The sequence below is a fragment of the Rhinopithecus bieti genome, unplaced genomic scaffold (genome assembly GCF_001698545.2).
Source record: "Rhinopithecus bieti isolate Rb0 unplaced genomic scaffold, ASM169854v2 scaffold_26131, whole genome shotgun sequence".
Classification (NCBI taxonomy): domain Eukaryota; kingdom Metazoa; phylum Chordata; class Mammalia; order Primates; family Cercopithecidae; genus Rhinopithecus; species Rhinopithecus bieti.
In genome coordinates, this window is record NW_016812390.1 from 82,226 (window position 1) to 107,780 (window position 25,555).

Genomic DNA, 25,555 nt, shown 5'->3' on the forward strand with positions numbered 1-25,555 from the left:
AGTAGCTGGGACTACAGGCGCCCGCCACCTCGCCCGGCTAGTTTTTTGTATTTTTAGTAGAGACGGGGTTTCACCGTGTTAGCCAGGATGGTCTCGATCTCCTGACCTCGTGATCCGCCCGTCTCAGCCTCCCAAAGTGCTGGGATTACAGGCTTGAGCCACCGCGCCCGGCTTCTAATGAATTTTTAATTGACAAAATTGTACATATTTATGTGTATAACATGATGTTTCAAGATATGTACACATTGTGGAATGGCTCAACAGAGATAATTAACATATGCATTACCTCATATTCCTATCATTTCTTTGTGGTGAGAACACTTAAAATCTGTTGTCCTAGCAATTTTCTAGAATACAACACATTGTTATTAACTATAGTCACCATGTTGGGTACAATTTAAAAGAGTAGCCAGGATAGGATTCAGTGAGAAGTTGATGATTTTTGGTGAAGAACTGGAGGTGGTAAGGTAGCCAGCCATGCATGTATCTGGAAAAAGAGCATTCCAGGCAGAGGGAACAGGTACAAAGGTCTTGAAGCAGGAGAGTGCTTGGCATGTTTCAAAATAACAGTAGGAGGCTAGCAAGGCCAGAGTGAAATGAACATCTCGGGGAGTGGGGAGGTTTAGGGAAGTAGAGAGGTGAACAGAAATGTAGGCCATTGTAAGAACTTTAGGCTTTACCTAAGAGTGAGATTGGGAAGCCACTGGAAGGTTTTAGGCAGTGAAATGATATGGCATGACTTATTTTAAAAGAATACATTTGGCTGTAGTGTTGAGAATAGACTGAAGATGGGTAAGGTTGGAACTGAGGAGCTCAGTTTTTAATACATGGGAGGTTTGAGATGTCTATGGGCTGGTTGCCATGGCTCATGCCTGTAATCCCAGCACTTTGGGAGGAGGATCGCTTGAGGCCAGGAGTTTGAGACCAGCCTAGGCAACAAAGTGAGACCCCCCATCTCTACAAAAAAATTTTCAAAACTTAGCCGGATGTGGTGGTACACATCTGTTGTCCTAGTTACCGGGGAGGCTGAGGTGGGATGATTGACTGAGCCCAAGAGTTTGAGGCTACAGGTAGCCATGACTGTGCCACTATACTCCAGTCTGGACAACAAAGCAAGACACTGTCTCTTAAAAAGAAAAAAAAAGAATAAAATAAAAAGAGATACCTATAAAACATTCAAGTGAAAGGACCTAGTAGGCAGTTGTATATATGAATCTAATATACAGGAGAGACATTTAAGCTGGGATAAAATATAAGAATCAAACACCAATACACGGTACTTAAACCAATGAGATAAATGAGTTCATCTAGGGAGAAAGTACAAACTGAGAAGGGAAGAGGTCAGTCTTTGGGGCTTTCCAGTTTAATTTCTATAGTCATTTAAATTATCATTAATTTTTTTTGTAACAGAGTTTCACTCTTGTTGCCCAGGCTGGAGTGCAATGGCACAGTCTCAGCTCACCGCAACCTCTGTCTCCCGGGTTCAAGCAATTCTCCTGCCTCAGCCTCCTGAGCAGCTGGGATTACAGGCAAGTGCCACCATGCCCGGCGAATTTTTGTATGTTTAGTAGGGACGGGGTTTCTCCATGTTGGTCAGGCTGGTCTCGAACTCCTGGTCTCAGGTGATTCACCCGCCTTGGCCTCCTGAAGTGCTAGAATTACAGGTGTAAGCCACCGCACCCAGCCTAAATTATTATTTTTTTTTTTAATTTTTTTTTTTAGATGGAGTCTCACTCTGTTGCCCAGGCTGGAGTGCAGTGGCACAATCTCAGCTCATTGGTTCTGTCTCCTGGGTTCAAGCGATTCTCATGCCTCAGACTCTGGAGTAGCTGGGATTACAGGCGTGTGCCACCATGCCTAGCTAATTTTTATATTTTTTGTGGAGACGGGGTTTCACCATGTTGGCAAGGCTGGTCTTGAACACCTGACCTCAGGTGATCTGCCTGTCTCGGCCTTCCAAAGTGCTGGAATTACAGGCATGAGCCACTGTGCCCAGTCTCGTCATTTAAATTATACTGTATGCTGAAAATGGGTCCCAAGTTCTTATTGATACACATTTGCATATATGTCTTGTTATTATTTAGAAAGCTGTGAGTCAGTCCCATTACTCTTGGCTTTTCATTCGATGCACATGAAGCTCTTTTTCTATCATTGTATATAACTCTCCATTGTCTGAGTTATGAAGATGCCAGGTGCAAGTTTTCCAGCATCACACAACAAATGAAACATGGATCAAAGACTAGAAACTAGGTCTCTCCTAACTCCTAGTCCAATAATCAAGGTAGTAGGTATTTCTAGTCAGAGTTTGTTTAAAAGGGCTTGACAACCATTCACTCAAAGGGGAAAAGAAAAAGAAAAAAATGTTTAAAAGGGCTTGACAACCATTCATTCAAAGGGGAAAAGAAAAAGAAAAAAACAAAAAACAAAACAAAGTAACAGTGCATGTGATGCAGCTGCTAAAGAAACAAACAGTCTGGGTTTCATTTTATTTTATTTATCTATTTATTTATTTATTTTATTTATTTATTTATTTATTTATTTAAGATGGAATCTCGCTCTGTCCTCCAGGTCCAGGTTAGAGTGCAGTGGCACAATCTCAGCTCACTGCCAGCTCCACCTCCGGGGTTCACACCATTCTCCTGCCTCAGCCTCCAGAGTAGCTGGGACTACAGGCGCCCACCACCACACCCAGCTAATTTTTTGTATTTTTAGTAGAGACGGAGTTTCACCGTGTTAGCCAGGATGGTCTTGATCCCTTGACCTCGTGATCCACCCGCCTCGGCCTCCCAAAGTGCTGGGATTACAGGCGTGAGCCACCGCACCCGGCCTGGGTTTCATTTTAAAAGCACTGAGTTTACGGAGCACTTCCTGTAGATTAGTTCAGACCACTGAGAATATTATGTTGATAGGCATAATATTTTTAAAATGATACCTAATCTGAAATATGTCCAGATGACGGTAACCAGGACAGTGGGATACCCCCAAATCAGGCAACCAAAACCAGCAAATTTTAAATAAAATCTTTAAATTCCAGGGATTATATAAGAACTTATCAGGAGATAAATCTGTATAGTAAGTAGCATCCTATGATTTAAAATGCTCCCAAAGAGGTCAGCAATTAGTGGGAAGCCGAATGAGATCTTTAAGTTCTTTTTCTTCTCCAGGATGTTTTGACTTCCTGCACCTGAACTTAATATCATTAAATAGATACATTAGGTTGGCAATTTTTGACTTTAAAAAATGGTAATTTCATATAATTTAATCTAAAAGGTCCAAGTTTGCCAGGATGATACCAGTCCATATCATTCACCAACGAGCTATGCCAAGCCACTATGTGCTCACTTAGAAACCAAGGGCATCACTACTCTCTTCCAGGTAAATAGATATGTTTTAAAGTACACTCCCTGCCTATGGGGGTTGGGTGGGAAGGCAGGTATTGGTTTCCTCTGCAGGAATATAGTTGGATATGTATATCTAGTGTGTCAGGGAGAGACTGAGCTGGAGTTAAAATTTGACATTATTATTATTACTTAGTATCAATCTTTAGATAACATGCAGAAACCCACAGCTTAAAATGTTACAACTATTTTACAATTCACATTTTTCACAATTATTATGGTTTCCAGAGTTACATTAACCAGTTCGTGAATTTTCAACACTACTTATTTCAGTAGAATAAGATAGGTTTCCCGGCTAGGCGCAGTGGCTCACGCCTGTAATCCCAGAATTTTGGGAGGCTGAGGAGAATCATTTGAGCCCAGAAGTTCGAGACCAGCCCGGGCAACGTGGCAAGATTCCATTTCTACAAATAATTTTAAATTTTAAATTTAGGCAGGCATGGTGGTGGGTGCCTGTGGTCTCAGATACTCAGTAGACTTGAGTCCACGAGGTCAAGGCTGCAGTGAGCTATGACCATGCCACTTGCACTCCAGCCTGGGTGACAGAGTGAGACCCTATCTCAAATCTTGTGCTACCCCCGAAAAAAGGTAGTACAAGATTCTGTATCTTTAGATAAAAATCCATAGGAAGTGATGTCATATGCTTTACATCATTCACTGTTACTGTGGGGGGAAAGTAAAAAGAGAAATGTAAAATGTATATAATCTACCCCGCCTAAAAGCTACAGCTTCCCAAACAACTGTTCTTCAACTTTATATAACAAATATTACTTTCCTATTTGTACGAAGAACAAATAAAATTTCAGGTCATGATAAAAATTTTCTAATGAATATTACTATTTATAATGTGAAGAGGTAACTAGGGCAAGCACTCAGTTCCCTACACATGCCAACACAAGAGCAAAATAAACTAACTCCTTATTGAATCAGACTCATACTAGGCAGCATTTAGCACAAATGGCTGATGCCTTGAAGGGGTCCTACACAGTAACAGCTTACCTGGCATTAAATGATAACTCAGTCCCAGGGCACATGTATTTGAATTAATGCCAGTGCAAAGGATGGGAGGAGTAACAAGAAGTCCAATGTCACGGCTTAGGGGAGAAGGCAAAGGGCTCACTTGCTTGAACTAGCTGCAGTGTCTTCCTTATTTCTTGGGGCAATTGAGGTTTCCCTGTTAATTTGCAAGTACCAGATGGAGGGATGAAGAACTTTTTTATTTTCAAAGGATTAAAAAAAAAAAAACCCACAAATATATATACATACTGTTCAGGAAAGGTCATCAATGACATATTCCCACCCTTCTGAGTATATTAAAGAATTCAATTTCCTTAATCACCCTCTTCTGCCTCTATTGGAAGAGGAGGCCTCTATTAAGCTCCAATTGGAATCGCCAAGAGGAATCCAAAGATTCCACCCAGAATTTTAGTCTAAATTTTGACTCAGAGTATTTATTCAAAGCACAGTCTTGGTCATGCTTAATCAGCCTTGGATAGACAGGAGGGCCCATTGAGATCATACTTATTAGCCTCAACAGCTAGGTCCACAGCAGCTCAGTACTCACCTGAGCTGTAGCTGTCAGTAGACGACTGAGAAATGGAACGAGACAGAGAGCGACGTCCAATTTTGGTGGGACGTTTGTTGAATTCTTGCTTCTGGTCAGCAAACTGGATCTGCTAAGAAAAAGAAACCTAGTTATATGAAGAAAAGAACCTCCATTTTGAGACAGCAATTCAAGGCTTGTATTACAGGCTTTCACCTAACAGTTGATCTGATTGTATCAACCTACGTTTGGAATGTTAAGACTCTTTGAAGAGAATACTACTTTTTTATTCATTATTATTATTTTATTTTTATTTTTATATATATTTTTTTGAGATGGAGTCTCACTCTGTCGCCCAGGCTGGAGTGCAGTGGCGCGATCTTGGCTCACTGCAAGCTCCGCTTCCTGGGTTCAAGCGTTTCTCTTGCCTCAGCCTCCCAAGTAGCTGGGACTACAGGTGCCCGCCACCACGCCCGGCTAATTTTTGTATTTTTAGTAGAGACTGGGTTTCACCATGTTGGCCAGGCTGGTCTCGAATTCCTGACCTCAAGTGATCAGCTCGCCTCGGCCTCCCAAAGTGATGGGATTACAGGCATGAGCCACCGCACCCGGCCGAGATGGGGTCTTTCCATATTGCCTAGGCTGGCCTTGAACTCCTGGGTTCAAGCAATCCTCTCACCTCATCCTCTCACATAGCAGGGACTACAAGCATGTGTCACTGTGTCGGGCGATGTCTCATTCTTTTCCTACTATGTTTCTAATCAAATTTAAATCTTTGATATGCTCTTTTTTTTTGAGATGGACTTTTACTCTGTCACCCAGGCTGCAGTGCGGTGGCGCAATCTTGGCTCACTGCAACCTCCACCTCCCGGGTTTAAGTGATTCTCATGCCTCAGCCTCCTGGTAGTTAGGATTATAGGCACACACCACCATGCCTTGCTAATTTTTGTATTTTTAGTAGAGACGGGGTTTCACCATGTTGGCCAGGCTGGTCTCAAACTCCTGACCTCAAGTGATCCACCCACCTCGGCCTCCCAAAGTGCTGGGATTATAGGCATGAGCCAGTGTGCCTGGCCCACTCTTTGACTATATGCTTTTTACGATAAAATTGTGACACCCCACTCCCCACAAATAGAGAATGGGATATTCTGCTTGAATTTTTAGAAAGTTGAGTCATATTCAGAAATATTTTCTACAGTTTCACTGAAAAGTAAAACTGGAAAGAATATTTGAGATTATTATATTTGTAAGCTCCATATATCTAGATGAGAAAATTGCAAGGTACAGGAAGGCAAAATGACTTGCATTCAGGTTTCAAGAATATCAGGAAATGGTATGATTTAATAATTTTTAAAAAGGCTTTTCATTAAGAATGAACATTCTGAAATTGCATTTAAATTCTGGCTATGCCACTCATTAACTGTGTGATGTTGCTCAAGATGCTTTAGTGAGTCTCATTTTTCCATAAATAGAACAGAGATAAAAGTACTTACCTCACAGGTTTTAGAGAGGGTTCAATGAGACAATGCATGTAAATTGAAACATAGCAGAAAATTCAATAAATTCACTCGCTACCCGACTCCTACAGTTCAATGCTCTCATAACTCTTGCAGGTAGCCACTCTAATTTGTTTAAGTTTTTCTAAAATATATTAGTTAGCTTTCCAATACTAGTAAGTAAAAATTTTTTTTTTTAGATGGAGTCTCACTCTGTAGTGAGGCTGGAGTACAGTGGTGTGATCTCGGCTCACTGCAACTTCCGCCTCCTGGGTTCAAGTGATTCTCCTGCCTCAGCCTCCGGAGTAGCTGGGATTACAGGTGTGCGCCACCACACCCAGCTAATTTGTGTATTTTTAGTAGAGACGGGGTTTCACCACGTTGGCCAGGATGGTCTCGATCTCTTGACCTTGTGATCCGCCCGCCTCGGCCTCCCAAAGTGCTGGGATTACAGGCATGAGCCACCGAGCCTGGCTAGTAAGTAAATATTAATTTATTTTTTAATATTTGATGTTATAAAATACCTAAAAGCAGTAAGATTGATCATTAACTATAACAGATATAGAAGGAGCAGATTACTTTACTGAATATGTATAAACCTCATATCATACTCTGGAGGTTGCATTTTTGATGATTATTTGATAATGATTTTCTTACAATTTTATCTTTCTCCTATTGTTGGAGGTTTCAGCTGATACTTTATAATACTCTACAAATCAAAGGTCATTTATAAGCTATACTTGTTTGGGGAAAAAAAAGCTCATGTAATTTATTCAACTAATAACTTTTTCATTTTCTCTGTTTGTATAATTGCCTATTCTGAATCCAAGGTGGCACAGAGGAAGGTCTAATGAAAATGATCAAAGATCTGACAAGTGACTCCACCTTTAATGATAAAAAAGATGGTTCCTTGATGGGCAGAACATACAGTACACCAGAATGAAAGCAGGAACTGACGGCTCCACTTCCCGCAGTTAGAGGTAACTAATGAGTCACTTGAGTATTGCGACAAGGGGACCAATGCCAAATTGAATTAGCTTCACATTGCCTTTTAGGGGGATTCATAGTCTTTTCATAGCCATAACAACAAATAAAGCCTGCAAAGTGCTTTAGGGCTTGCAAATTGTTTTCAGCAATAGGAAAACTCATCAGATAAGAAGCTCTTCATAAACAAACAAACAAAAATGACAAAGATGATTATCTTGCTCAACTAACAACTTATTCGAAAAAGATAAAGTGCCTTTCTATGTACTCCCATAGGACGTACATGAACTTTCATGTACTGCATTTCTCCTAGCACAGCACTTATCACACTGAATGTAACTATCTGTCTACTTACCTGTATTCTCTATAAACTATAGGCTCATAAAGGGAGAAGCTGTGATTCTCATTCACCTTATATCCTCAGGCACAAATCCTAGGCACTCAATCAAGTGCTGAATCAATATATCTGAAGTAGCCTATTCTATCTTCACTTCTATACTTGGTTGAATATTCAGTAAATATGGTAAACATAAACAAAATCTAAAGTTAAAATGATTTTTAAGGGCAAAAACAGCTGAGAAGAAGAGGAAAGGTGGAAAGCTGGGAGGTGGATAGCAGTCAGCCTGCAAACTCTGGCTTCCATTTCACCAACCTTGTTCAAAACAGTCACGTCTTTATTCTTTTTTAGAAGCCCGTCTAGGAAAAGGAATAATAATGGAACTCTTCAAAGGTCACCCTGAGTCACTAACTTTTCCAGTGTCCCCTTTAAAGAAGAATAGATAAATCCTGTTTCAGATGCTCAACACAACCTCACACCTGCGTACATGCACATGTGGGTGCATATGCACACACACCATGTACACACACCACTAGAGGGGGCCAGTCACTCTTATTCCCTAGATTGTAGGATCGGGGTGAATAAACCGTATAGCTATCTACCTGCATTATCATCTCAAACCAGTTTCTCTGAGCTGAGCTGTGTTCTCTATAATGTTTTCTATTTACAGTAATCCCTCCTTCCTGGGACAAGTTCATGCTATCTTTTAGTACTAAAGAAGACTGGGTTGTGCAAGGCTTTATCCACTTAGAACATAGGGTTCTAAAACCTTGCTTATTGGTTAGACACTGAAGTCAAGTTTCTTTAAGACAGAAAAATATTAGAGCAAGATTAACCACTTAAATATAAGTTATACAATTTTCCCCAAGAAACAAGTATCTTTCTCTGACAACCAGAACATGAATTAAGTGGCTCCCTGGTGTCTACCTCCTCTCAATAATTAAACACCAATATATTCTTCACTCAACAGTCCATTTTGTAATGGATTGGTTTTGTAATCTGCCCACCCCAATTGTGGTACCTTAGTAGATTATACCCCTAACTTTCCTACCTTGTCTGGAACCAGGGTCTTTTAAAGAAATCCTCCTTTTCCATATGAGAGAGAATTGCCTAATTCCAACAGGCATTAAGGCAAAGGAGGAAAAGAGACTGTTAAAAGAGGAGTAGTTCACCTTACACCAGAGGGAGGGATGAAAGCAGGAAAGGAGGGGAAAAAGAGTATAAGCAGCTGGCTTTTTACAATAATGGCTATAGCAGCGGCAAGACTGGTAAATAAGAGCTTAGCCTCACCTGGGCCTTAATCCCAGAGTTGCCATTAACAATGTATTTCTTCTTGCTGCCCAGCATAGTGACATTACCAGCCCCACTGCCACCTCTGTGGTCCAGGGACCCTTGTGATCAGGCCTTTAAACTTTCCTCATCAGCAATTCTGTTGGCTCTGGTTCCAGCCAGCTTTTGGGGCTGGGGAGTGGGAGACTACTCTTCCTTGGAATCCCTGAAGCAGCTCCAACAACCCCTTCAGCAGTACAGCCCCAATTTAATAAGGCATTTCTGTTAGTGGCTCATCAGCCATTCTTAATTCTGGTGGCTGTTTTGCTTTTATTTATTTTTTTCCTAAACACCTAATTACATGGATCCTCTGACCTCTAAACCTTGGCAAGTCCCCTGACAAGGCCCAACTTGCATGCGCATAACAATAGCTTATTTATATAACCACTGCACTTTTTTGCTTGCTATAATTAACTTGCTAATTAGGTTCCTTTTCAACCTTACCTCCTCCTTTTCCATGTCAGATGATTTTAGTTAACCTAGTCTCATTAGAAAAAAATTAACCACAGAGCCACTAAAACAATGAGAGACTTTATTAAAAGAGTAAGAAAAAAAATTAATGGTGCCAAGTACTCAGGCAGGCCCTACCCTATTCTCTGTGTCCTTGGATTAGCCAGACTGGGGACACTGATTTCAGCTCTGTCACCAAGGAAATCAATTTTCCCAGTTCACTGCTTTCCTCTGAATTGTGCATCTTTTATACAGATTTTGACATTTGGTTTCTAGGCCCAGCTCAAGATTGTTGCTGATTTGGCACAGGGTGACCGAGTTTGCTCTTTTCAACAAAATGTGTGTTCATGGAAGGTATGACTACAAAGGGAAGTTTCTTATCTCCTCAGTCCCCAGAATCACAACAATCTTATTACATGCCAAATATTCAAGCAAAAGGGCAAAGAATCACATTCTTTATTTGCTGATTTCTGAAAGAGACATAGTGAAGAAGAAAGCTACACTCAACTGTCTGGTACATAGATTGGGGGGAAAGTGATGTGAATTCTTCCTTAAAAAAAAAAAAAAAAAAAAAAAGACTGCTTGTTGAGCATAACAAAGGACATAAAATAGCAGATTCTATTTTTTTTTTGTTTTTTGAAACGGAGTTTTGCTCTTTTTGCCCAGGCTGGAGTGCAATGACACGATCTCGGCTCACTGTAACCTCCACCTTCCGAGTTCAAGTGATTCTCCTACCTCAGGCTCCCAAGTAGCTCGGATTACAGGCATGTGCCACCACGCCGGCTACTTTTTTCTATTTTTACTAGAGATGGGGTTTCACCATTTTGGTCAGCTGGTCTTGAACTCCAGACCTGAAGTCATCCACCCGCCTCGGCCTCCCAAAGTGCTGGGATTACAGGCGTGAGCCACCGCACCCGGCCAGCAGATTTTTTTTTTTTTTTTTTTTTGAGACGGAGTCTCGCTCTGTCGCCCAGGCTGGAGTGCAGTGGCCGGATCTCAGCTCACTGCAAGCTCCGCCTCCCGGGTTCACGCCATTCTCCCGCCTCAGCCTTCCGAGTAGCTGGGACTACAGGCGCCTGCCACCTCGCCCGGCTAGTTTTTTGTATTTTTTAGTAGGGACGGGGTTTCACCATGTTAGCCAGGATGGTCTCGATCTCCTGACCTTGTGATCCGCCCGTCTTGGCCTCCCAAAGTGCTGGGATTACAGGCTTGAGCCACCGCGCCCGGCCCAGCAGATTCTTTTTTAAGGATAATCTTTATTTAGAGAGAGAAGGTCATATTGCATACTGCTTATTGACATCTCTGGAAGAGAAAAGTTCGGTAAGTGCCTATATTCACAGTTCTATGTATATGTTACTTCTATTAATTTGTACAAGAACCTTAAGAAGTAGGCAGTATTATTCTCACTTGACAAAGTGGGAAAGTGTAACTCTGAGAGAACAAATGATTTGTCCAAGGTCTCACAGCAAGTAAGTGATGGGAATGGAATTTGAGCCTGTGCTTATGCTAGAGCCAAAGCTCTATCTGCTTACTATACCATGCCTTATAATATAAGTCAGAAGACCAAAGGTCCTAGTCCTAGGTGTACTAGTCCCAAATCATTCCTTTTATCTTTAAATTTACTTAATTTAAAATTACTCTTATATGAATGTTCGCCATCACCCACAGCAATTCTGATCTCTTACTCATAATTTCACAAAGTAAGACAGATCACTTGCTTGCTTGATGAATCTCTAAACTTCTGCTCCTCCTAACAAGAACGTTCACCTTAGTCCACTTGTACTAAGCTGGTTCCCCTTTCCCTCACTCAGGTAAAAAGGAACTCCTTGGTCCAATGACTGAAGTCAGATAACTTGAGCCAGAAGGACTGGCATTTCTATACCAAATATAACCAGAAGACATTTTAGGAGACTGACAGGAAAAGCCTTACCACTTAACAAGTTTTGTTTGTTGGTTTGTTTTGGTTTTTTTTTGAGACTGAGTCTCGCTCTGTCACCCAGGCCGGAGTGCAGTGGCGCAATCTCAGCTCACTGCAACCTCCATCTCCTGGGTTCAAGTGATTCTCCTACCTCAGACTCCCCAGTAGCTGGGACTACAGGTGTGTGCCACCACACCCGGCTAATTTTTTGTATTTTTTTTTTAGTAGAGACAGGGTTTCACCTTGTTAGCCAGGCTGGTCTCGATCTCCTGACCTCGTGATCCACGCACCTCGGTCTCCCAAAGTGTTGGGATTACATGCGTGAGCCACTGTGCCCAGTCAACAAGTTTTTATAGAATACAGTAATTCTAAAAGTTTAGCTGTATCAAAATCACCTGGAGAGCTTATTAAAGCACATTGCTGGATTTTAACCACCAGAGTTTTAGAATTATAAGGTTTGGAGAGGGCCCAAGATTTTGTATTTTGTAATTTAAAAAAAATTTTTTTCTTCAGCTTCCAATTCTCTGGTTGAAGATTTTGTGTTTTGAGTAACTCCCCTGGAGATGCTGATGCTACCGGTCTGAAGACCACACTTTGAGAACCACTGCTCTAACACTTTCTCCAAGTGTGAGTAAAGCAGCCCCGATTCTCTTGACTCTTCTTAACTAACCATTCTATCCTATCATGGCTATAACAATGGAGGCACGTTCACAGGCAGAAAAGTAAAGGTTATTTGAAAGGTCAGAGAATACAATGAGGTGATCCTTTCTTTTCTTTCTTTTTTTTTTTTTTTGAGATGGAAGTTTCCCTCGTCTCCCAGGCTGGAGTGCAATGGTGCCATCTCGGCTCACTGCAACCTCCACCTATCGGGGTTCAGGTGATTCTCCTGCCTCAGCCTCCTGAGTAGCTGGGATTACAGAAGCACACCACCATGCCCGGCTAATTTTTTTTGTACTTTTTAGTAGAGATGGGGTTTCACCATATTGGCCAGGCTGGTCTCAAACTCCTGATCTCAGGTGATCCGTCTACCTCGGCCTCCCAAAGTGCTTCAACTGCAGGCATGAGCCACCGCGCCCTGCCGAGGTGATCACCCAAAACAAGGTCTAAAGATAAGTGGGTCTAATTCTGATTTCCATAACCTAAGGCTTTAAGAAGAGATAGGTAACATATTAAGAAAAACAGGATTCATGGAGAGGATAGAAAATCTATTTATCCTAAAGAGGTTCAGGCCAAGAGAAACCAATTAATTCCTTTTCAAGTACATAAATACTACAAAGGATATATCTGTGTCTCTACTTTCTAAGGTCTGTCATCATTTCTAAAATGGGGATAATCATTTCTACTTTGCTTATCTAAAATGTATGCTGAGATAATAAGATAATGTGAGAGGGTTTTGAAAACTACATATTGATATACAAGTCTAAAATATTAATATTTCTCTTCTTTCAAATTAAATGTGCTTAACCTATATTCCATGGATGTCCAGAACCTCCTACAACAGTATGCAAATTTTGTATTTTTAATATCCTGGGGAGAGAGCCCATAGTTTTCATCAGTTTTTCAAATGGCTTTCTGTTTTAAGCACCAATCCTGACCTAGAGTTATAGTCAAGCTACCTCCAACCACCATTTATCAGATACTTTGGAGGTTTTTGTCTCTACTTCCAAGTAGATATGGTTCAGATATTCCTCAAAATACCTCTCTCTTCCAAGCCAAATGAGTGGCTTGAACTAGCTCTTTACCTATGAAAAGGATTACTTCTAGCCAAAAGAATATTGGGCAGCAAGCTGGCTGGGTACTCAAGAAAGTCAATCAACCAGATTTCCTATGGAAAAGTACAGAGAGCTGGAGTGGGAGGAGAAGGAAATATTAAAATGTAGAACCATAGAAAAAGTTATTGCTGATCTCCATGCATGTTAGTCGAGGTTAGTACCAGAAGGGACTAAAGATCTCTTAGGGGAAGTAAAACACATTAATAAAGACAATCTTTAAAAGGATGTGTTCCCCAACCTTTCAGCAGTAAAGCTGTCTGAACAAGGCTAAGAAAATCCTTCACATGAAAACAGCTGAGGAGCAGAGGCGCCAGGAGAAGTTTTCCAGTGATTGGTGGAACGTAACCTTGAAAGTCTACCTTGTCAGTTCTTGAGATTGGGGTTCTTCAGGCTTCATCCTGGCTTATTTCCCTGCTGGGAATCAGAGATGTGAGTACTGTCAGCTGTTATATGTAGTGTGAGTCCTATTCTCTGAGGGATATAAAGTCCCATTTTGCTGGTGATTTTTAATAAAAGGGAGATGTTGTAATATACCTTCTCTGCTAAATTTTTCTCCTGAAAGAAGATTTGAGAGGCTTCTCATATTTCCTTTGGTGGCAGGGATAGTTTCAGTGGAAATTTCATTACACTAATATGTAAATGGGAACATGAGTAAGACACTTGTTAAAACTTTAACTTGAAACTTTGGCCCAACATGGGAGCTGGAGCAAGGGTTTTTTTCTTAGGGATTAAAAGACACTTTTAACATTTCACAAGTAAGGTTTGGAAATCTATAGGCAATACACTGGAGGGTGCTCAGAGGTTAGCTTTCTTGGCTAAGTGGCTATCAGTAGCAGCCTAATGAGGTACTTTCAGACCAAGTCAGGAGTCAATGACTTACGTGGTATCTGAAAGAAAGCCTCAAAAGTCTTTGGTAAGGAAAAGCTAGCAAATGAGACAATCGTGTTATTGAAGACTAGCCCCTCCCTATTTCTTTTTATTGCTGTTCAAACCACTGAGCAAAGGTATTTTCCTGCTATTTAAGAGACAGAGTGGCCAAGAAATTCCTGAGAGTAATACCTTATTAAAACAGAGCAGAGCTGTGCTTTTCTAAACTATTATTTTGTTTGTTTGTTTGTTTTGAGACGGAGTCTGGCTCTGTCGCCCAGGCTGGAGTGAGATGGTGGGATTTCGGCTCACTGCAAGCTCCGCCTCCCGGGTTCACACCATTCTCCTGCCTCAGCCTCCCGAGTAGCTGGGACTCCAGGCGCCTGCCACCATGCCCCACTAATTTTTTGTATTTTTAGTAGAGACAGGGTTTCACCGTGTTAGCCAGGATGGTCTCGATCTCCTGCCCTCGTGATCTGCCTGCCTCGGATTACAGGCGTGAGCCATTGCGCCCGGCCACAAATTTATTTATTTATTTATTTATTTATTTATTTATTTATTTATTTATTTATTTATTTATTTCCAACCAAGACACAGCACTACAGAGCTGTGTTTTCTTAAAGAGTGTTTTCTAAAAGTTGGGAAGCCTTAGATCATATCCCTTATGCAGTGGTCACACCAACTCCTTTAGGGCAGTTTTCCCTTTCACATAAGTGGAAAGAAGGTAAATAGGGTGAAAGTTCAGTAGGAGCTGCTACTGAACTTTGAGGGGATGTGCTAAGCTTGTAAGACGATGAGGACTATGACAGAAATAAGAATTACTATAAAACTTTGATTGATTCTGAGTTGGCACACTAATGTTCAGTAGAATTCTTCTGTAATATTCCTTTATAGAAATATCAAAGTTTGATACCTTCCCCTAAGAAAACCAAATTTCTTTTTCCCCCTTCTTGTTATCAGTGAGTAGCAAGAAATTCAAAAAAACTCAACCCAATCAGAAGTATTAAATAAATCCTTCCATTAATTCTAAAACACTACATTACTTGGAATAAGCTTGTAGATGGATAAGTTTTCTTTCCACAAAATGTTTTAAAATTGAACACAAGGCTGGACGTGGTGGCTCACACCTGTAATCCCAGCACTTTGGGAGGCCGAGTTGAGTGGATCACCTAAGGTCAGGAGTTCAAGACCAGCCTGGCCAACACGGTGAAACCCCGTCTCCACCAAAAATACAAAAATTACCCTGTGTGGTGGTGCACACCTGTAATCCCAGCTACTCGTGGGGCTGAGGCAGGAGAATCACTTGAACCCAGGAAGCGGAGGTTGCAGTGAGCTGAGATCATGCCACTGCACTCCAGCCTGGACAACAAAGCCAGACTCCATCTCAAAAAAAAAAAAAAAAAACCTGAACATAATGTTCTGAAACAACATTAAGAACAGCAAAAACCTCCCCCAAAACAATAAACAATAGTTGTAACAATGAGTTGAAATGTAAGTTCCTCAGCGGGGCCTTTGTTAGGCCCACTATATATTCTATCTCATTATCAATAGTTATTTCTTCAAATCCATAATTCTGTAAACACTAAAAAGAACCTGAAATATGTTTTAGAGAGTCTAACTAGTTTTCCATAGTGGGGAAACACAAACCTGTAAACATAAACCTGTATAGGTTGTAAGAAATCAGGCTAAATCTAGAAGAAACTATTTAGAAACATAAGGATGGTTATTGTTTTTAAATTAAAAGTTGAAATTCAATCCAATATAATATGTTTATATGCTAGTTCTTATGAACAAATAAGTCCTTATTATCATTATAATAAAACTACCGATCAGGCAAATATGGTATTCTGAAGAACTGTACCAAGAGGGCTACAGTTCCTGCCTTAGAGAAGTATATATGTAAAGGATAGCTGGGGGGAAAATAGGGAAATGTGACTGAAGGGAAAATACAGGCAGGGGTGGGAAATGTTTGAAATCTTCTCAGACTTGAGAGAGCACCATTTCTGTAAGTTCTGTTTTGTTTTTTCTCATCATTGTTCTTTTTCTTTACCCCCAGAGAAACAAATGAAGCGTCAGGTTGAAAACAGAAGTGCAAAACAGTCACAGGAAACAACCCATACATCATACCAGCAGCCAGAGGAAAGCCCCCGCCCACCAGAGACAACCAGGCAACAAGCCCGGGTCAGGCAACTCTCACACCTTTCCCAGCTTCGCGGATAATTAAGAAACAGTGGTGACCTAGTACCTAGGAACTAATCAGAACTCAGAGGAATAACTTTTTCCAACCACGGATCTTGGTAGGAGCTTCTTACAGGTGATCCTTGTCACCCGGCAAAAATGGTTGCCTCTCATTATCAAGAAACAGAAGGAGAAACAAAACGACCAGAGAACTCACCATCCACTCAGGCATGTGAAAAGCTGAGGTGCCCTCATTACCGTCCCACTTCTCCATAGTGCAGGCTTGGGTAAGATATGTCCTGAAGCAAAAGGGAAAGCTGGTTTGGAAATACCGGGGTTATCTGAGTGCCCCAAAGCAGACCCAACCCTAGTGAGATTCAGAAGTTCACAGTGGCTAGAGAAGCTGCATCCCTTTTCACAGCAGCCTCCGATTCAAATCAAGAGCATTCGTCAACTGACTGACAACCCCTTACTGGCCGGCTTCAAAGCCTCTGTTTCTGATTTCAAAATCAGAGCTGATGCAAAGTGCTGCACCCAGGCACTGTGCTTCTCTTCTCACAGGGCACTCACTGTTTAATACTACCCAAACACTACCCGCACCTCCCCAGTGGGGACTTTCTGCAGCATTAGTTGGACTTCCTTCTTTCCCTGTGTGTGAGGCACTTAGGAATTCTCTCCCACCCTTCAGGACACGTCACTGGAGGTGCGGATACCAAGATCAATAAAGACTGAGGTAAGAAAGGCACTCCCATTTCTCAAGAGTTGCTTGCTTTGGATCAGTAAACAGGCGTTTCCTTGAAATCAAGAGCTCCTAGGGCTTTCAAGTTTAAACAGCTATGCAGAAGCTCCCCATCTGCTCACACCAGGGGTCTGGCACCAAAATGTCACATATCTCAAGTTAGAGTCTTATTGCATGGGAGGTTCGGATGGAGCCTAGGAAGATCTTTTTCAAAATCAGAACTTCTTAGAAGCTCTAAGAAAGTTCTGGGACGACAGCTCCCTCTGCTGGCTCCCTGTGCTACATACACGAAGGCCTCAGGGCCCTCAGCTACAGAGACACAGATGCTGACTGCAAAGTGGCTTCACTGAGGCTAGTCAGGAGCCACCACAGTGTAGGTTTAGAGGAGAGCCAGGGTTTCCAACCAAGACTAGTGCTGCCTCAAAGTCCCTAACCAATGCTGGATTTTACACACAGGTCTGGTTTCAGGAAGAAACAGGATGCCAGTGCAGTAGTCCTGTACACTGTCACATTAAAGGACCTCCGAAGTTGTTTCTGCTTTATGTCTCCATACCAACTGCCTCCTTGCTGCACACTTCAGAAGTTTGGAAATAAGACATAACTAGAAAGAAGGTAAGCTAGCCTATCTCACCTGCTTAGTTCATTCCTAGAGTATATTATCCAGTAAGAGTACCACAGGTTTCAGGCACAAAGGAAGTCTAACAAGATATGCTTGCTTTGGTCCCTTTAAGGACCAGGACTCTTTACAGTGTTAATTCCCATTGAAGAGGATAGTTTCTCCACAGCTAACAGTGACAATATTATAATTATGATTATAGGTTCTGTGAAAGGAAAACATCTTGGGCCCTCAAAATCACTAAGCCAAAGGGAAAAGTCAAGCCGGACCTGCTTAGGGCAAACCTGCCTCCGATTCTATTCAAAATCACCCCTCTGCTCACTGAGATGAATGCACATCTGATTGCCTCCTTTGAAGAGGCTAATCAGAAACTCAAAAGAATGCAACCATTTGTCTCTTATCTACCCATGACCTGGAAGCCCCCTTCCTGCTTCCAGATGTCTTGCCTTTCCAGACTGAACCAGTGTTCATCATACATATGTTGATTGATGTCTCCTGTCCCCCTAAAATGTATAAAACCAAACTGTGCTCTGACCACCTTGGGCACATGTCATTAGGACCACCTGAGGCTGTGTCTTGAGTGCATATCCTCAACCTTGGCAAAATAAGCTTTCTAAATTAACCGAGACCTGTCTCAGATGTTTGGAGTTCACAGTTCATTTCCCTGTAAGGCCTTCACTAGTTAAGAGGATGGTCCTTTGGATTTGGAATGGAGGGGAGGAAGGTAATATCTACGGAAGAGGTACTGTAAGATGCCAGAGAGGGCAGAATTCAAATGAATGGCCAGAGGTTTGACTGGAGAGAAAGGCAGGTGAAAATGGGGACTGTTGAACCAGGTGCATTCAGAGGTATCAAGGGATCACAGGGAGGGTGGAGAGCAGGGGTAGAAGTAAAGGAAGCTGTGGTCTTAGAGGAGCTATGGAGTGAGGCTATTTGAGCGATGTCAGGACAGAGGGTGATGAGATGCAGGGAAGATAAGGCCCACTGAAGCCAGAGTGTCAACTCTGATAAAGTCTTAGCTCCTAGTAACCTCTAGTTATTGTCCTCTGGTCTTCTTTTTAACCCAGAGAACTTCTTAAAATGAGAAGTCACATCTGTTGCCTAAATTGCCAATGGTGTATTTCATCTGTGCTTTAAACGCAACACGTCTACAATCAAAATTATTGCTCCATCTTTCCTTTCCCACCCCCCTCCAAACAACACTTCTCCTCACTTTTCTATGTGTGTTTGTGATGCCACTGTCCTCAGGCAACCATATATGAAACCTCAGGCACCTTTGATTTTCCCCTTTTCCGTAGTCCCCAGAGCAATCAGTTGGATATTATTTCTGCGCCCTCCTCCACCAAACCTTTCGTCTATCCCTTTCTGTTCATTTTCACTCCTCTTAACCCTCTACAAATCCTTTCCCAGAAGACTATCCACTTCATATATATAATACACACACATATATATGTGTATATATGTGTGTGTGTGTGTGTGTGTATAATGTGTATTTTTATTCTATCCTCCAGCTAGACTGTATTATCTGCTACTTCTTGAATGTACACACTACAGTATGGTGACCATGAACAGTGGTTTTGGAATCAGAGTTAGGTTAGAATCCTGCCTCTGCCACTTATTTGACCTCTCTATGTAACTCCAATTTCCAATTTGTATGGTGGAAATAATAAGTCACCTACCTAACAGGACTGACGCAAGGATTTTAAAAGTGTACATACTCTAAGGGGTTGGTTAATGGTAGCTCTTAATTATGTTGTTATTATGCTGTGTTCTTTCCCACCTCAATGCCTTTGCTCATGTCATTTTCTCAAATCTAAATGCATTCGTTTCTGCCTTCACTTCCATCATCTTCACTTTTTCAAATATTTAAAGGAATGATACTTCTACCATGAAACCTGACCTTAAAAAAGGAATCTCCCCTTCATCTAATATTGTTCTTTGGCTATATCACTATTCTCACCATTCCTCAAATTATAGTTCCTATGTATGTGTGTTACCCCTTGTTAGTCTCCATGCTCTTCAGCGGCTTAGCCTACTTTGATTTGCCTACAATACCTGGGATATAGTAGGTGCTTAGCAAATTACCGAATTTAAAATTTCTGTATGCTGTACGTATACTTTATTATACTTTGGGGGCAACTTGCATACTCTATTCAATATGTTTATGTCCATTTTATAGAAGAAGGAACACTGTTTTATATTTATAGGGGCTTAGTTATACTACTGACTATAGCTATATGACTTATTTGATGATAAGTCCTTAGTAGGGTTTTAGTCCTTAATTATATTATCTCTGCAGGAACATGTAATCCATTTTCCATTGCTTGATCTGCACCCATTGTAATACATTTTGATCTGCATTATAATGAAACTTTTGGAACAAATTAAGGCCAAAGGTCTATTTTATGGCTAGAGTGAAGTCCAACCCTTAGAATATTTCAGTGATAAGAAAATTACTAGATTATATTGATAGTGTAGGCTAGTGTGGTAATAACAACAATAATTTAAAAAGTAAAGGTAAAAGAAGCTGGGCGCAGTGGCTCACACCTGTAATCCCAGCACTTTGGGAGGCCGAGGCAGGCAGATCACCTGAAGTCAGGAGATCGAGACCAGGCTGGTCAACGTGGTGAAACCCCATCTCTACTAAAAATACAAAAATTAGCCAGGTGCAGTGTCCCGCGCCTAAAATCCCAGTTACTCAGGAGGCTGAGGCAGGAGAATCACTTCAACTTGGGAGGAAGAGGTTGCAGTGAGCCAAGATCGTGCCACTGCACTCCAGCCTGGGTGACAGAGTGAGACTCCATCTCAAAAATAAAACAATTTTTTAAAGTTAAAAAAAATTTTTTTTAAAAGGTAAAAGAAAAAAATTAATATTCTATTCTATTCTATTCTATTCTAAACATAACAGGGTCTCACTGTGTCACCCAGGCTGAGGTGCAGTGATATGATCATTGCTTGACTTCCTAGGCTCAAGTGATCCTGCCACCTCAATCTCCTGAGTAGCTGAGACTACAGGTGTGCAACACCACACCCGGCAAATTTTTAAATTTTTTGTAGAGATAGGGGTCTCATTATGTTTCCCAGGCTTGTCTTGAACTCCCAGGAGTTCATCTCAAGTGATCCTCCCACCTTGGCCTCCCAAAGTGCTGGGATTACAGACATGAGCTACCGTGCCCAGCCTATTTTCTCTATGTAATGATTTATTAAATAAATAGAAGATGACGACCTTCATGGTAGTGTTAAACCATAGAAGAAAATGACTTTTAGAGAAACAAGATTAAAAATAAAAGAATAGGCCAGGCATGGCAGCTCATGCCTGTAATCCCAGCACTTTCGGAGGCCAAGGTGGGTGGATCACCTAAGGCCAGGAGTTTGAGAACAGCCTGGCGAACATGGTGAAACTTGTCTCTACTAAAAACACAAAAATTAGCTGGGCGTGCTGGCGGGTGTCTGTAATCCCAGCTACTCAGGAGGCTGAGGCAGGGAGAATTGCTTGAACACGGGAGGCAGAGGTTGTGGTGAGCGGACATTGTGCCACTGCTCTCCAGCCTGGGCAACATAGCAAAGACTCTATCTCCAATAAATAAATAAAAGAATAAACACAAGTGAAATATATCACTTTGGCAGGCTAAACTAAGTGTTGTTTTTAGTTATGACTTTTTTGTTTCCTTACTGTAGGTTTTAACTAAAATAGACTATTTGAACACTGCAACCTCACTACATCTTTCTGCAACAATTCTGAAATGGAAATAAAATAGTAGCTATTACATTTGAGAACTGAAGGCCTATTAACTGACAAGGACTGTGTAAGGCATAAGGAATAGGTATAAGTACTAGTTATACATTTGTTTCCAATATAATTCCACTTTACCATAATGTGCCTTAGAAGACACACCTATAGCCAGGGCAGGAGTGAGACCACTGCATATGATTATATTACCCTTAACATGTAGGTGAGGAGTTGGCAACTTCAAAAAAAAAAGTTATGCAAACTGTATCGGCTCCTGCAGCTTTCTGTTGTAGTCAAATTCATAGACACAGAAGGTAGAGCAGTGGTTACCAGGGGCTGGAGGGAAGGGAGAATCAGGAATTGTTGTTTAATGGGTATAGAGTCGCAGTTTGAGATAATGAAAAAGTTTTGGAGATGGATGGTGGTGATGGTTGCACAACAATGTGAATGCACTTAATGCCACTGAACTGTTTACTTAAAGATGGTTAAAGTGGCAAATCTTATGTACATTTACCACAATTTTTTTTAAGTGGTTGTATTGGTAATGGTAGTGGTGGTGGTAAGATATAGATGAAAACCACAATGTGACACCATTATCTAGAAAGGCTAAAACGACAGAGACCAAAGGATGTGAAGCAACTGGAATACTGATATCTTGCTGGTAGGAATATAAACTAGAACAAGTATTTTGGAAAATTGTTTGACATTATCTAGCTGAACATATGCATATCCCATAACCTAGCAGTTCCACTTCTAGATATATATCCAGTAGAAGTATTTTCATATGGGTACTGAAAGACATACAAGAATGATCATAGCAACATTAATTTTTATAGTCCCCATGCTGAAAACAACCAAAAAGTCCATAAACACAAAAAATGGATTCAATAAATTCTGGCCGTTCATGCAATGGGATACTTTCCCACAATACAAATAAAACTTCTAGTAAGTGCAACAAACTTGGACAATTCTTAAAAATACATTAAGCAGAAAAAAAAAGACACAAGAATAAATATTTTATAATGTTTATATTGGTTTCAAAAATAGGCAGAACTGATCAGTGGTGATAAGAGTCAGGACAGAGATTACCTTTGGGGAGGAGTGAGGGTAACAACTGATAGGCCACCTATAAGAAGTCTCTAGGGGCCGGGCGCGGTGGCTCAAGCCTGTAATCCCAGCACTTTGGGAGGCCGAGACGGGCGGATCACGAGGTCAGGAGATCAAGACCATCCTGGCTAACATGGTGAAACCCCGTCTCTACTAAAAAATACAAAAAACTAGCCGGGCGAGGTGGCGGGCGCCTGTAGTCCCAGCTACTCGGGAGGCTGAGGCAGGAGAATGGCGTAAACCCGGGAGGCGGAGTTTGCAGTGAGCTGAGATCTGGCCACTGCACTCCAGCCTGGGTGACAGAGTGAGACTCCTTCTCAAAAAAAAAAAAAAAAAAAAAAAAAAAAAAAAGAAGTCTCTAGGGTACTGGGAATGTTCTAGTTTCTTGTCTGTGTAGTGATTGCATAGGTTTGTTAACTTTTGAAATTTTATCAAGCTGTAACTTTTTTATTTGTGTACTTTTGTAACTAAGTTATGCTTCAATAAAAAGTTTATTTTAAAAAAGAATATAGCGAGAGTACATTTCTACATTCATTTAATGGCGTTATGTTTCATTATTTAACCAGCACCTCCAGCTCAGTGATAAAACTGAGGGCCCGGAATGCAAATTCCTTCCCACTCTTATTCTTGTTGTTTTGAAGTTTAAGAACAAGTTTTCAACTTTAAGCTTGACTTCTCTTTGACAACAGCTTTAGCTAGAGGTGCTAACTATGCAGCAAACTGAACCCTGACCTAAGTGGAGCTCTAATTAGCCGGGACAGGGAAATTGAGAATTTAAGTCCATACTCCACTCCTGGATTCTATAGGTCTTAACAGGGAGTAGAGAAGGTAGCTTGGTGACTGCTTTAGAATACTGTAATCTTTGTATTACTTGTTTATTTGAGAAACACTGGATTAGTCAGTGGCAAGGAGGTACATTTAGTTTATACTAAGCATAATTTTGTTATACTGATGTTTCTATTTATAGTTTTGTTAATTTTTACTCATACCCTGTTATCTTTTCCTTCCTTTTACTCTTCAGGTACCTGTTCTATATTTAATTCATTTTAGGCTTTGCCCTGAGCTAGCTAGCTATTCTTTTCTTTTTTTCTTTTGAGATGGAGTTTTGCTCTTGTTGCCCAGGCTGGAGTGCAATAGCATGATCTTGGCTCACTGCAACCTCTGCCTCCTGGGTTCAAGTGATCCTCCTGCCTCAGCCTTCCTGAGTAGCTGGGATTACAGGCATGTACCACCACACTTGGCTAATTTTATATTTTTAGTAGAGACAGAGTTTCTCCATTTTGGTCAGGCTGGTCTTGAACTCCCGACCTCAGGTGATCTGCCCGCCTCAGCCTCCCAAAGTGCTGGGATTATAGGCAAGAGCCACCACGCCCAGTCACTACTCTTTAAATCATATATTCATCTAGCACATATTCATGGGTTGTTTACTGTGTTAGGGACTTGGAATACAAAAATAAGACATATAACTTCTGTCCTTAGATTGCTTGCAGTACTAGTGTGGAAAGAGACAAATGATCAATTATAGTATCAATGCTGACATGTACTGTGATAGAGATCAGTCTGGAGGATTATTCAGTAATTCGTGTAATTCTTAACCTAGACCAGGAACTAGAAATGTCTACTGAAGGAAATTACAGCTAATCTATAAATTTTGAAAGACGTGTGTGTGTGTGTGTCTGTGTGTGCATGCATATGCCTATGTGTGCTTTCGTTTAGAGTGGGAAGGTAAGGGAATTTAGAGAGCCAAGGCTCCAGAGATATGCAGAGGCCAAGTCATGAAAGGTCTTGTATGTCATCATGCTAAGGAGTTTGGATTTTATTTTGAGGACAGTAAGGAGTAACTGGAGTGATATAAACAAGGAAGTGATATCGCATGTATAAATGGAATTATCTAGGTAGACTTTTACTTCTCAAAGTGGTGTCCCAACCGTACTGTCATCATCTGAGAGCTGTTCAAAATGTAGAATTTTGGGACCTACTCCAGACTTTCTAAATCAGAATGGGCATTTTAACAAGATCTTCACATGATTTATATGCACATTCAAATTTGAAGAGCACTGATTCAGACAGATCATGATGATGGTCAGGCTTTATACAGCTGGTCTGAAGAAGATAGGACAGATTGCAAGAGATACTACGGAGCACATGTTCTTCCCTCTATTTGGAATACTATTCTCAATTCCCCTCCAACACATACCAGGTAACTCCTGCTTATCCTTTACCTTTCTCCTTAAATGGAGCTTCTCTGATGCCATGGCCCCAATACACATAATTGGTGCCCTTGCCATATAATCCCATGTGCTTATATTACCATTTCTCACACTTTTATGTACTTATTTAATTGCCTCTCTCCTTATACTCTAAGCACCACAAAGACAAAGGTGGTACTTGGCACATGGTAGGCACCCAATAAATATTTGTGATTTGACTAAATGAATGAATTCATCATGTATAAGAATAAAAAATGGATTTAAATGAATGAATTCATCACGTATAAGAAGAGAAAATTGATTTGGGTATGTTGGAGAGAAGGATGTACATGCTATAATTGTTAACAATAATAGTTATTTTATATATGTGTGTGTGTTTGTTTATTTTTGGACACCCAGTCTTGTTCTCTCTCTCAGACAGAGTGCAGTGGCATGATCATAGATCACTATAACTTCAAACTCCTGGGCTCAATCCTCCCATCTCAGCCTCCCTGGTAGCCAGGACTATAGGCACACACTACTATGTTGGGCTAATTTTTTTTTTAAGAGATGGGGTTTTGCTATGTTGCTCAGACTGAATAATAGTAAATTTTAAATAGCACTAATAAGTTCCAGGTAGTAAGTGCTTTATCCACATTAATTTATTTGATTATCCCAGTAATCCTATAGGATAGATACTCAATATCCCTATTTTACAGATGAGAAAACTGAAGCACAAAAAGGATAAGTAATTTGCCTAAGGTTATGTTATTGTAAGAAGTGAGATTCAAACCAGGCAGTTGAGTACTGCTCTGCTGTATCTAGTTTTGGACAAAATAGCTTCCTGGTGCTTAATGTTTTATAGGTATTAGTTATTTAATCTTTTTTTTTTTTTTTTTTTT

The 25,555-nt window shown here is 40.9% G+C and overlaps 1 protein-coding gene across 7 annotated transcripts in view; it reads right to left on the reverse strand.

Annotated features, from left to right (window-relative positions):
* The window catches only part of AHCYL2 (adenosylhomocysteinase like 2), a 219,764-nt gene that overhangs the window by 52,127 nt on the left and 142,082 nt on the right, over nt 1–25,555 (reverse strand). Inside the window, exons 1-3 of one of the 7 annotated variants that reach the window (XM_017896262.1) lie at nt 16,873–16,916; nt 16,490–16,571; nt 4,963–5,074 (exon numbers count right to left, since the gene is read on the reverse strand). In XM_017896262.1, the coding sequence (XP_017751751.1) occupies nt 4,963–5,074; nt 16,490–16,546 (169 nt within the window). In that variant the 5' untranslated portion in view covers nt 16,547–16,571; nt 16,873–16,916. Of the gene's footprint in view, nt 1–4,962; nt 5,075–9,048; nt 9,339–16,489; nt 17,011–25,555 lie in introns of those variants that run through there. The other 6 variants (XM_017896264.1, XM_017896261.1, XM_017896263.1 and 3 more) reach the window with 6 other exon arrangements.